The sequence below is a fragment of the Oryx dammah genome, unplaced genomic scaffold (assembly GCF_014754425.2).
Source record: "Oryx dammah isolate SB20612 unplaced genomic scaffold, SCBI_Odam_1.1 HiC_scaffold_10, whole genome shotgun sequence".
Lineage (NCBI taxonomy): Eukaryota > Metazoa > Chordata > Mammalia > Artiodactyla > Bovidae > Oryx > Oryx dammah.
The window spans coordinates 12,332,430-12,345,930 of NW_024070194.1; the positions used below are offsets into that span (position 1 = coordinate 12,332,430).

At 46.6% G+C, this 13,501-nt stretch overlaps 1 protein-coding gene across 1 annotated transcript in view; it reads left to right on the forward strand.

Annotated features, from left to right (window-relative positions):
- Positions 1–13,501, forward strand: part of LOC120869436 (receptor-type tyrosine-protein phosphatase T) — a 400,388-nt gene that overhangs the window by 98,628 nt on the left and 288,259 nt on the right. Inside the window, exons 3-4 of the mRNA XM_040248753.1 lie at positions 8,398–8,599; positions 9,975–10,077. Of these exons, the coding sequence (XP_040104687.1) occupies positions 8,398–8,599; positions 9,975–10,077 (305 nt within the window). The remainder of the gene's footprint in view (positions 1–8,397; positions 8,600–9,974; positions 10,078–13,501) is intronic.

A 13,501-nucleotide genomic window follows, 5' to 3' on the forward strand; every position in this document is an offset into this window, starting at 1 on the left:
ATCTTGATTCCAGCTTGTGCTTCTTCCAGCCCAGCATTTCTCATGATGTACTCTGCATATAAGTTAAATAAGCAGGGTGACAATATACAGCCTTGACGTACTCCCTTCCCGATTTGGAACCAGTCTGTTGTTCCATGTCCAGTTCTAACTGTTGCTTCCTGACCTGCATACAGATTTCTCAAGAGGCAGGTCAGGTGGTCTAGTATTCCATCTCTTTCAGAATTTTGCAGTTTATTGTGATTCACACAGTCAAAGGCTTTGGCATAGTCAATAAAGCAGAAGTAGATGTTTTTCTGGAACTCTCTTGCTTTTTCCATGATCCAGCATATGTTGGCAATTTGATCTCTGGTTCCTCTGCCTTTTCTAAAACCAGCTTGAACATCTGGAAGTTCACAATTCATGTATTGCTGAAACTTGGCTTGGAGAATTTTGAGCATTACTTTACTAGCGTGTGAGATGAGTGCAATTGTGCAGTAGTTTGAGCATTTTTTGGCATTGCTTTTCTTTGTGATTGGAATGAAAACTGACCTTTTCCAGTCCTGTGGCCACTGCTGAGGTTTCCAAATTTGCTGGCATATTGAGTGCAGCACTTTCACAGCATTGAATACCAGACCACCTAACCTGCCTCTTGAGAAATCTGTATGCAGGTCAGGAAGCAACAGTTAGAACTGGACATGGAACAACAGACTATTTCCAAATAGGAAAAGGAGTACGACAAGGCTGTATATTGTCACCCTGCTTATTTAACTTATATGCAGAGTACATCATGAGAAACACTGGACTGGAAGAAACACAAGCTGGAATCAAAATTGCTGGGAGAAATATCAATAACCTCAGATATGCAGATGACACCACCCTTATGGCAGAAAGTGAAGAGGAGCTAAAAAGCCTCTTGATGAAAGTGAAAGAGGAGAGTGAAAAAGTTGGCTTAAAGCTCAACATTCAGAAAACGAAGATCATGGCATCTGGTCCCATCATTTCATGGGAAATAGATGGGGAAATAGTGGAAACAGTGTCAGACTTTATTTTGGGGGGCTCCCAAATCACTGCAGATGGTGACTGCAGCCATGAAATTAAAAGACACTTACTCCTTGGAAGAAAAGTTATGACCAACCTAGATAGTGTATTCAAAAGCAGAGACATTACTTTGCCGACTAAGGTCCGTCTAGTCAAGGCTATGGTTTTTCCTCTGGTCATGTATGGATGTGAGAGTTGGACTGTGAAGAAGGCTGAGCACCAAAGAATTGATGCTTTTGAACTGTGGTGTTGGAGAAGACTCTTGAGAGTCCCTTGGACTGCAAGGAGATCCAGCCAGTCCATTCTGAAAGAGATCAACCCTGGGATTTCTTTGGAAGGAATGATGCTGAAGCTGAAACTCCAGTACTTTGGCCACCTCATGCGAAGAGTTGACTCATTGGAGAAGACTCTGATGCTGGGATGGATTGGAGGCAGGAGGAGAAGGGGAAGACAGAGGATGAGATGGCTGGATGGCAACACGGACTCGATGGACGTGAGTCTGGGTGAACTCCAGGAGCTGGTGATGAACAGGGAGGCCTGGTGTGCTGCAGTTCATGGGGTTGCAAAGAGTTGGACAGGACTGAGTAACTGAACTGAACTGAACTGAACTTGCTAATACAGGAGATGAAAGAGACATGAGTTTGATCTCTGGGTCAAGAAGATCTCCTAGAGAAGGAAACAGCAATCTGCTTCAGCATTGTTGCCTGGAAAACTCCATGGATAGAGGAGCCTGGCCAGCTACAGTCCATGGGTTTCCAAAAAGTCAAACATGACTGAGCATGCACACAAGGATATGCATTCGGCTTCCCTGATGGTTCAGTGGGTGAAGAATCCACCTGCAGTGCAGGAGACACAGGAGACTCAGATTCAATCCCTGGGTCAGGAAGATCCCCTGGACAAGGAAATGGCAACCCAGTCCGGTATCCTTGCCTGAAAAATCCCGTGGATGGAGGACCCTGGCGGGCTACGATCCGAAGGGTCACAGTGAGTCGGACACAACTGCATACTAAGCATACACACAAGGCTATGCGACTATTCCACTTCTCCTTGGTTTCACCCAGCAACTTTAGAACTCCACCGTATTTCTCGCCTTCAGCAGCTGTCACCGTGGTGTGCCAATGGTGAGTTCCCACTTCCTTCCAGCAGGCTGTTCTAGGACACCTTTCCCTGGCATGTGCCACATTCACAGTTCTGCTTAATCGCCTTCAGGCTTTAGGGCTCTGTTCCAGCATTCCCAGCCCTGGCTGCCCAATCAGATCTCCTGCTTCTACTGCTGCTAAGTCGTTTCAGTGGTGTCCGACTCTGTGCGACCCCATAGACGGCAGCCCACCAGGCTCCCCCGTCCCTGGAATTCTCCAGGCAAGAACACTGGAGTGGGTTGCCATTTCCTTCTCCAATGCATGAAAGTGAAAATTGAAAGTGAAGTCGCTCAGTCTTGTCTCACCCTCACCGACCCCATGGACTGCAGCCTTCCAAGCTCCTCCACCCATGGGATTTTCCAGGCAAGAGTACTGGAGTGGGGTACCATTGCCTTCTCCAATCAGATCTCCTGGAGAACTTTAAACATATACTGATTGCCACGCTTTTGTCATCGAAACATTCGATTCAGTTGGTGTGGGCTGAGTGCAGGTCTTGGTACTTTTTAAAGGTCCCAGGACATATGCACTGGAGTCTGTGCTGAGGACCGCTGGCCAGCCCAGTGCTCTTGCAGCTTCTCTGGGAGGCTGCCCCACCGTCTTTGACAGAACTGGTTACTCCCATAACTGTATTCCCAAAGACCTCAATTTCCTATGGCACCCACCAGTGCCTCTGTGGGTCTTCAAAGTCAAAAACTGGGCCTTAGCCAGTGTTTCCCAAGAGCCCAGAGCAGAGTCCAGCACAGAATGGGTTATTGGTGAGCATCTGTTGATGGAGAGAATGATACAATCACAATGGAAGCAAAAGCAGGAACTGTCTACAAGATGTGGCAAGTTCCTGACCACCTTCAACTGGGTTAGAACCCCAGGGACACCAGTGCCTGTGTCAGTCATAATCATCTTTTCCACTGTTACTCTAGTCCTCAGCTTCCCAGGAAAAACAAAAGTCTCATGGCCAAGAAGTCACTGGCACATATATTGCAGCCATCTGTGCATTCACTGTGATCTTCGGAAGGGACTTGTTCACATTTTGCCTTGGAACTGTCACTAAGCCAAAGCATCAAGGCTACACTTCTCACAAGAGGAGATTACCTTGAACTGGCCTCCTTTGGTACATTTGCCTTGGAAGTCACCAAGATGGCAAAGACCATGCCTGTAAACACTGTGACTGGTGTTCCAAACGAGTTTTATTTACAAAAAGAGATGATGGGCCAAATTTGGCTTTCAGGCTTTACTTTTTTGGACTCTGGGCTGGAAGAAGAGGGAATCATCAATGAAATAATTGCAGGGTTCAGTATAAAGGTAGTGGTTCAAAGGAGACCCATGTGACTCTGGGAACGTCAAATAGGAGGACCTGAGAGTCAAGGAAGGTGCTCATGGCAAGGGTCATTTTAGGGGAGAGCTGAGGGTGAGAAGTCATTAACGAAGTGAAGGGAAGAAAAAAAATCATCTGAGCTGACAGAATAGCTGATGCAAAAGCCTTGTGGCCAAAGAGACCGTGGCTCTTTTCAGACACTGAAATAAGGCCTGGGATGCAAGCTAGGAAGGCCAGAGAGGCAAGTGCATGCCTCTCCAGAGAGCTGGAGAACCACAGGTAAGGATGTGGTCCTATCCCCAAACCTGTGGGAAACTGTTGCTCTTTTGATTCTAAGGCAGGGGTCCCCAACCTCCAGGATCTAATGCCTAGTGATGGTCTGAAGTGGAGCTGATACAATAATAATAGAAATAAGTGTAAGTGAAAGTCGCTCAGTGGTGTCCAACTGCTTGCGACCCCATGGACTGTAGCCCGCCAGGTGCCTTCTGTCCATGGAATTCTTCAGGCAAAAACGCTGGAATGGGTAGCCATTCTCTACTCCAGGGATCGAACCCAGGTCTCCTGCACTGCAGGCAGATTCTTTACTGTCTTCACTACAAGGGAAGCCCAGTGAAAAAGGATGATTCAAGCATATTACATTTATTGTGCAATAGAAATAAGTGCAAGTGTTAGTCGCTCAGTTGTGTCTGACTGTTTGCAACCCCATGGACTGTAGCCTGCCAGGCTCCTCTGTCCATAGGATTTTCCAGGCAAGAATACTGGAGTGGGTTGCCATTTCCTTCTCCAGGGGATCTTCCTGACTCAGGGATTGAACCCGGGCCTCCCACATTTCAGGTAGATTCTTTACCATCTGAGCCATCAGGAAAGTGTACAATAAATGTGATGCCCTTGAATTGTCCAGAAACCATTCCACCCCCTACACCCAGTGTGTGGAAAAATTGTCTTCCACAAAACCGGTGCCTGGAGCCAAAAAGATTGGGGACCGTTGTTCTAAGGGGTAATGTGATTGAATTCTCTTTGGAAAGTTCTCACTCCAGCTTCTGTCGGGCATCCCACTGAGAGCACCCAGACGAGAGACTAGGGTGGTCCAGAGCACTTTGCTGCAGCCAGAACCCCACCCCCAGAGCAGGGGCTGACATGCAGCTCAGCCCTCTTTCCCCACCACTTCCTTCTTTTATGTTTGCTGTTCTAACAAATCTTCCTCTCCCTCTGCCTCCAAATGAGGAGTCACATTGCTGGATGCATTTTACAGTCCCAGCTCCATCCCATTCAATTTATCTCACCTTCCTTCTTTCCCTCCCCAGCCTGATCCCCCACTAACTTCGTAAAACTTGCAAGTTAAATTTTTCAAAGACCGGTTCTGACAAAGCAGAGGGAATTAGATTTGGCGAAACCCTTCATAAAAAATTGAAGACACGCTATATTAACATACATTGATTTATTCATAGTGTTTCATTACAAGTAAGTGAGGATCCTGTAATACCAGGAAAGGTGAGGAGAGCAGGCGAGCACGGTATATTATATTGACAGCTCGGCGGAAATTGAGTCGCTTTTGGATTGAATTTGGAGTGCAGGAAAGGAATTGGCTAGTAAATAAGGCATGAGTTTTACCACCCAGTGTCTGTATATCAATGTAGTTGCCACCAGCCCAGGCAGGGGATGGGGGCGGAATTTCAACAGGATGCTCCAGCACCCCGGGGTTCACAGCCACAGGCAAAACTGTTCGAACATCTGCCTCCTCCTTCCACCAGGAAAAACTGGATTCCAGCTGCACACAGCTCTCCAATCAACACAGAATTTTTGTCCATTCTCCCAAGCCTTCTCCCACCCCAGGTCTTTGCCCACTTAGTTTGCTCTGCCTAGAACCTAGAATGCTCCTTTCTCTGCTCTGACTCTTTATCATCCCCGGGTATTATTGATAGTTCAGTTTTCCCCTTAAGATGCTGCCCTGAGCACTTTGTCTTAGTTTGACATTTCTCAGGAGCAGAGCCTGAGACAAGGATTTGAGCATGAACAGATTATTGAGAACTTTGGGAAACACTAAGAAGTGGGGAAGGAAGAGGAAGGTAGCCAAGGATGGGTATGTTTTCCAGCCAACTACCTATGGAGACACATGGAGTGAGAGCCCTTGGGGAAATCCCCAGGGGTGCAGCAACAGTATCACAAGAGAGGAGCCAGGAATGTATGTTTCAACTTCTATCAGTCCAGTCTCTGGGGGTGTAAATTACCTGGCTTGCTTCTGGGAAGGGCTGAAGTGGGTGGAGTTATCAGAGGGAATGCTGTGACCAGGGGCCCCTGGGGAACTGAGGGATGGGTGCCCTGCCAGCTCTGCTTGCAAAGTGCCCGAATCCTTCAGTTCTGTGCACGGCTCCTCCTGGACTCACTGCACTCCAGGCAAATTCTGGCCTCTCTCCTCAACCTGTGACATCAATTGCCACACTGCTGCTGCTTCATAGCAGAGAGAGAGATTACCTCTTTCTCCAGAATGGTTGGTGCCCTAACCAGAAAGAGCCAACTACGAATTTCTTTTAAATATTTATTTATTTGGCTGCACTGAGTCTTAGTTGCAACATGTGGGATCTTTAGTAGCGGCATGTGAACTCTTAGTTGGGGTCTGTGGGATCTAGGTCCCTGACCAGGGTTCAAACCTGGGCCCTCTGTATTGGAAGCATGGGGTGTTAAGCCTTGGACCACCAGAGAAGTCCCAGCTGCTTATTTTTGAAGCAAAGTTGGTATATTCCCTTTTCTGCCTGGCTTTGGCCTTCCTGACAAGCATGATACATTCCTGAGGGAAGACAGTGGTGCAAGGTGGCTGTGTTGTTAACTTACCTCATTCTGGAACAGAAGACCCTGAGGACAGGGCCGGACCGGTGTTCATTGCATTCATTTGCTAGGGCCTGGCCACACAGAGTGCACGTCCTAGCATACGGGAGTGTGCGGGGACTAGCTGTCACAGAGCAAGTGAGAGAGTGAACGAACAGAATGAACGTATTCTTTGGTTACTTAAATTCGTTTTCAGGCCGGCAAGTGTGGTTTGAAATAAAGAACAGGTTTCAGAGTCCAACAAACCTGGGTTTACCTTTGGTCAGAGATAGGACGCAGGATAACCTCGACAAGGCCTGATCTCTGGCCACATGGGATAGCCTCGTGAATCTCACACACATGATGTTGAGCAAAAGAAGTGGACACTGAAAAGTACAGCCTGTACAGTTCCACTTGTATAAAGTTCAAAGCCAGGCAGAGTTAGTCTGTGCTGTTAGAAGTCAGGGTAGAGGGTATTCTTGCAGGGGGGGCGGGGATTGGAAAGGAGATGTGAGGGGAAAACCTTGGGTCTGGTAATGTGTCTCTTGATTAGTTGCTGGTCACATGGTCCTGTCCAGTTAGTAAAACTTCATCCAGCTGTCTAGTTTTGTGAATATAAATTATGCTCCAGTAAAACACTTTTAATAGAACAAACTAGATAAACCTGAGCTTCCCTGGTGACCCAGATATTAAAGAATCTGCCTATAATGCAGAAGACCTGGGTCTGATCCCTGGGTCAGGAAGATCCCCTGGAGGAGGGCATGGCAACCCACTCCAGTGTTCTTGACTGAAGAATCCCATGGACAGAGGAGCCTGGTGGGCTTCAGTCCATTGGGTCACAAAGAGTCAGACACAGCTAATCACACACCCCCACACCCCCCCATACCCCCAAGTAAACCAAAAGTTTGCTGCTTTAACAGCTGTGAAATTTAGAAATAAGATACTTAGAGTGTGATCCCTGGGGGCTGGTAAGGCAATACCAACTGTTCTGTTACTTTCACAGCAGGATATCATGCAGAAGCTGAGAGGGAGCACCGGGAAACTTTTAGGGCTTTGACATTGCATGTGTGGTCAATGGATGTGTCTCCTTGCACGTGCTGTAGACCTCACGTGATGAGTCATGTGTGATGTGCTCTTTGAATCATCGTGGGTCTGCAGTGGATGAGGAAACAGAACTGGGTCTTCATCATAGATATTTCAAAAAGCACCGATTTAATGCAGATTGTTCCCATTGGAGCCTCAGTGTCTCCATCATTAAAATGAGAATGGATATCTTGATACCCCCAAGGTTTTCAGGGAAAACAAATGAGATAATACATGAGACACCAGGCAGCACCTTGTGGAGCCAGGGGATGCTTCATGCGTTTTTAACTAGCCTTCCAGATAATTCTTATCAGGACACTACGTGAACACTGCTTTATAGCCACACGGGCTTTCCCTTGTGGCTCAGCTGGTAAAGAATCCGCCTGCAATGCAGGAGACCTGGGTTTGATCCCTGGGTTGGGAAGATCCCCTGGAGAAGGGAAAGGCAACCCACTCCAGTATTCTGGCCTGGAGAATTCCATGGACTCTATAGTCCATGGGGTTGCAAAAAGTCAGACATGACCAAGCAACTTTCACTACAGCCACATTGTCCAAAGTGATGGCCCCAAGCAACACAGGGTCACCACACTTTTGAAATGTGGCTAGTTCAAGTGGAGATGTGCCATAGGGTAAAATATACACTCGATTTCTAAGACCTAATATGAATAGTAGAGTAGAACATATTTCATTAAATTTTTATGTTGATTGCAGGTTTAAATAATAATATTTTACATCTACTGAGTTTAACCAAATAGATTATGAAAATTAATTTTACTTTATGGTCTTACTACTTTTTCTGTAATGAGTGTGACCATTAGAAAATTGAGAGTTATGTATGTGGATTAAATTCTATTTCTACTAGACAGCAGTACTCCAGAGCATGGACAGTGAAGTATTTGGAGGCTGGGATCATCTGTAAGGTGGATGAACTCGTGAGCATGCTCGCCTGCCTTCTGCTTTCCTCCCTTTATGCTCCTTCAGGTGAGCTCCACTCAGCTTCCTGGGCAAGGCACTGATTGGTTTGTTTGCTGGCTTCTTGCACAGATCAACTACAAGGCCGTGGGCTCATTGGACCCGAGTGCTGACCTCTCCAGTCAGAGGGGCAAAGTGTTCAAGCTTCGGAATGAAACCCACCACCTCTTTGTGGGTCTGTACCCTGGAACCACCTACTCCTTCACCATCAAGGCCAGCACTGCGAAGGGCTTTGGACCGCCCGTCACCACCAGGATTGCCACCAAAATTTCAGGTATCTGTCCTAGAAAGGGGAGAGGAAGAAAGGTGATGTTGTTGGTTTTTATCCACTCCTAATATACCTGGGAGTGGAAAAGGGCGGAGCTGACCATCACCGTGTGATCTTGGAGCAACAAGGACAGTGCAGTCCCGCGTGTGTCTCTACCGTCATCTCATGGAGAAAACCTAATCCCGGAGCTTCCTAAAATATGAAACACACATCAGTTACACTAGACCAGAGGGAATGCTGAGTGATTTACTAAATAGTTTACCTAGCACACAGTTGCATCAAATAGTACATTTCTCCCATACAGTTTCATTTGTAAAAATGTGATTCATTTTCAAGAGTATTCCTTTTGGCAGTGCAGGGCACAGCACAGGTTCTCATGTAACCTCCAGTGAATGAGTGAATGAAAAAATAAGTGAACGACCAGAGCCAGAGCAACCCAGGATGTCACCTGCCATCAGCTGTAAGACCCCCTCCCCCACCAGACAGCTTCAGAGCAGAATTATCTCAGATCCATGTCTACAGTTTACATTATTTCAGCATGCCCATGCAATTCTGGTCTGCATCCGTACATATTTTGCATAGATACAGATCCCTGGTAGTTTCTATAGCTTAATATTTCTGCATACCCTTAAACTATGAGCATCTTCCATGTTGTTATACTGCTTTCATTACAGTGTTCTGTCAAGTGGATGGACGTAATTTAATTAAACATTCCCCTGTGGTTGGATGTATTTGGCGCCTCCATGTTTTTAATAAAATAATGCTTCAATGAACATGTTACCGAATAAAGTTTGATTTCTTGGCTTGGATTATGAATTTAGGATTAAATTCCAGAAATTGAAATACAGAATTAAAAGGGATGTAAGATTAATAGCTCTTAGTACAAATGGCTAAATTACCTTCTCAGGGGATTAGGCTTAGCGACTCTCCTATCAGAAGAGAGGGTCTCATGAAGGAAAAAAAAAAAAGATCAGAGCAAAGTTCATCACTGCTGTAATTTGTGTTTGCATTTTATTTCTTTTTTTATTTTAATTTTTAAATTGTATTTGCATTTTAAATGTGTTTAAGGCTGACTCTACATTCACACCTTTAAGTACTTATATTTCCTGCATTTATCTGTCTGTATGGTATGGAACTTTTTGATCCATGAAGGTTACCAGCCACATCATTGTTCCCCTCTCCAGACTCTTCTGCATCCTGAAGGAACCTACAGGAAGGTTGAAAGTCAGGGTCTTTTTGCTGAAAGCCTCGGATGCCATGTGACTCATCCAATGCTTCCCCAAATAGCTCCCTCCTAGGCAACCTGGCTGTCTTGTGGGAGGTGATGGTGGGGTGCAGTTGGGACCTGTGCTCAGCTCCCTTCTCTCTGTTCTCTGTCCAGCTCCGTCAATGCCTGAATATGACACAGACACCCCACTGAATGAAACAGACACGACCATCACAGTGATGCTGAAGCCTGCTCAGTCTCGGGGAGCCCCTGTCAGGTGAGGAGGGGTCTTAGGCTGACGTTTTCCATTTTCTTTCTCTTCACCACGCGCACCTCCAGCTGAATCATGCCACTGGCAATGCCTGTGGAAAAGACTGCCCAGGAGCAAAGCTTCCTGGAGGAAAAGGATCAGCAGCTTCAAGCCCAGTTCAGAGGGCCACTGAGCCAGGAGCCCTCTTTCCCCACCATGGAGCACTGGGACTGGCTCAGTGGGAAGGTGTGGATGGGGATCTGAAGAGGGCTGGGAGAGAACTTTCTGGAACAAGCCTATGGTAAATTTATTTAGTCAGGCCGGAGGCCCTGGGAACACAGTATCCCGGCAAGATCACCTTTACACACCCATCTGCCATTAACAGACATGTAGATAGATGTGCCAAATGATCAAAACGACCTGCTCAGAAATTTCAGAGAAGACATAACCTCAGCACTAGTCCCGTTTATGGCCTTGGTGTTCCACAGGGGCCTTGAAGTCAGAGTCATACTACAGGTGTGTTAATAAGAGGCTGGAGTCCCAAGTGTACCTAAAGCCCAGGCAGTGAAGGCATCTATGTAGCCAAGCTTACCCCAAGCAAGTCCATGGGCCTCTGGCTGTCAGGAAGGTGGGCACCTCTTTTAAATAAGCTACCCTTTGTATCGTGGTGGCCAGAAAGTTCATCTGGGTTTTCCATAAGATGTTACTAGCTTTTGCTCAGAGCTCAAGGGACTACAGACCCTTGAAGCCAAGCAGTGTGTTCAGTGGAACAGCTTTCAGATTGGCTCAGTTCAGTTCAACAAGCATACATGGAGTATTTTATATGCCAGGAATGGAGCAGAATACAGGGGATAAAAGTAATTCGTTGATTCCTTCATTCGATGAATATTTCTTGAGCTCTCACCCGGTGCCAGGCACTGTTTAAGTGCTTGGAGCACGCCTGTGAACTAGCTGCAAATGACTCATGCTCTAAAGAAAGCTGGACTCTAGTTGGGGAGCCAGAAATATGAAAACTTAGTTACAGTACAATTCATGCCTGTGGAGATGCATGTAGGAGCTCAGGGGACAGAAGTCCCAGAGCAGGTGACAGTGAGATGTATCTTTGTTGTTCAGTCACTAAGTCATGTCAGATTCTTTGTGACCCCATGGACTGCAGCATGCTAGGCCTTCCTTTCCTACACTTTCTCCCAGAGTTTGCTCAAATGCATGTCCATTGAGTCGGTGATGCCACCCAGCCACCTCATCCTCTGTTGTCCCCTTCTCCTCTTGCCCTCAGTCTTTTCCAGCATCAGAGTCTTTTCCAGTGAGTCAGCTCTTTGTGTCAGGTGGCCAAAGGATTGGAACTTTAAGAGATATATCTTAAATGTTGTATGAGATTTAAGGGCAGTAAGACGGTCCAGCATGAGTGAAGGCATGGAGTCAAGAGGGAGCCTGATGTCATGGGGAGCTACCAGGAGCAGTTATATTTGCTGTAGCGTAAAGGTCAAGGCAGGAGTTGGGAGCTAATAGAGGGGGCACTGGAAAGCCACTGAATAGCCACATGCAGAGGCTCTTTTGTGATACTGGAGACTGGGAGATCAGCCAAGAAGGAGGCTATTGAGATGGTCTAGCTACCTGTTTTCCACCCTGGTCCTACTCCAGAAATTATGGACAGTGGAGCAAATAGAATCACTTGCCAGCAATTTGAATTTTCTGCCTGTTCTGTAGACTTTGAACAGTGTCTATCCTAAGTCAGGTGGGTCTTCAGGCCATCAAATAGGTATGTGTAGCATTTGTGAGAGTATAATTTTTGCCTTATTTCCACACATCAGTTGTTCCAGGACTATCCTAGCTGTGATGAACCAGAGCGGATGGTGGCTTTTTAACATCAGATAAGGATTACCGTACTGTTACTGTAGATTACTGAACTGCTATGTTTCTTCCTGTTATTCTCAAGCAGCACTGTGATTATTTTTCCTCTATGCACTAAAATTGGACTTCCCTGGTGGCTCAGATGGTAACAAATCCATCTGCAATGCAGGAGACCTGGGTTCGATCCCTGGGTCAGGAATATCTCTTGGAGAAGGAAATGGCAACCCACTCCAGTATTCTTACCTGGAGAATTCCATAGACAGAGGAGCCTGGTGGGCTTCAGTCCATGGGGTTGCAAAGAGTCGGACATGACAGAGGGACTAATACTTTCACTTTCATGCACTGAGATATTATTAAACTTTAGCTCAATCGCTCAGTCGTGTCCGACTCTTTGCGACCCCGTGAATCGCAGCACACCAGGCCTCCCTGTCCATCACCAACTCCCGAAGTTCACTCAGACTCACGTCCATCGAGTCCGTGATGCCATCCAGCCATCTCATCCTCTGTCATCCCCTTCTCCTCCTGCCTCCAATCCCTCCCAGCGAGTCTTTTCCAATGAGTCAACTCTTCGCATGAGGTGGCCAAAGTACTGGAGTTTCAGCTTTAGCATCATTCCTTCCAAAGAACACCCAGGACTGATCTCCTTTAGAATGGACTGTTGGATCTCCTTGCAGTCCAAGGGACTCTCAAGAGTCTTCTCCAACACCACAGTTCAAAAGCATCAATTCTTTGGTGCTCAGCTTTCTTCACAGTCCAACTCCACATCCATACATGACCACTGGAAAAACCATAGCCTTGACTAGACGGACCTTTGTTGGCAAAGTAATGTCTCTGCTTTTCAATATTACTAAACTGGTTCATCCAGTAAATTAGGGTGAACCTCATTGATTCATTGATTCCTAATGTGGGACCATTAGGTCCCACATGTGCTAAGTCACTTCACTCGTGTCCAACTGTTTGCACCCTTATGGACCATAGCCTACCAGGCTCTTCTGTCCATGGGATTCTCCAGGCAAGCATACTAGAGTAGGTTCTAGTATCTTTGCGATCTCCAGGGGATCTTTGCCATTTCCAGGGGATCTTTGCAACCCAGGGATTGAACCCACATCTCACGTCTCCTATTTTGCAGGCAGATCTTTACCATTGAGCTACTGGGGAAGCCCTTGGGAGCCCACATTTTCAAGTTGAAAGAGCTGGCTAGCTTCCATTTGATGAGCACACACTGGCTGTGTGCCTATCACTATAGATAAACTGTCTGCCTCCTCACAGCATTGCAGTTGTAGCTTCCCCATTTTGCAGATATGGAAACTGAGATACACAGAAACTAAGTGCATTGACCCAGCCGTGAAACACGTAAGTGGTGCAGGCAGACTTTAAACCCAATTCAGCCACCCCTAAGCCAATACTCACATCAGTCTAGCCGTACCACCTCCCTAGGAGAAAAGTCATACGTGATATATTTTGGTGACATTTCCGTTGGGAAAAAAATTAAAATAAATATCACTGCTCAGAGGGCAATGGCTGGTGTCTGGAAAAGTCTGGCTGCTTTTCTTCTTAAGCTCTAGATTACTGAGGGTGGCCCAACACTCATTTTCTGGAA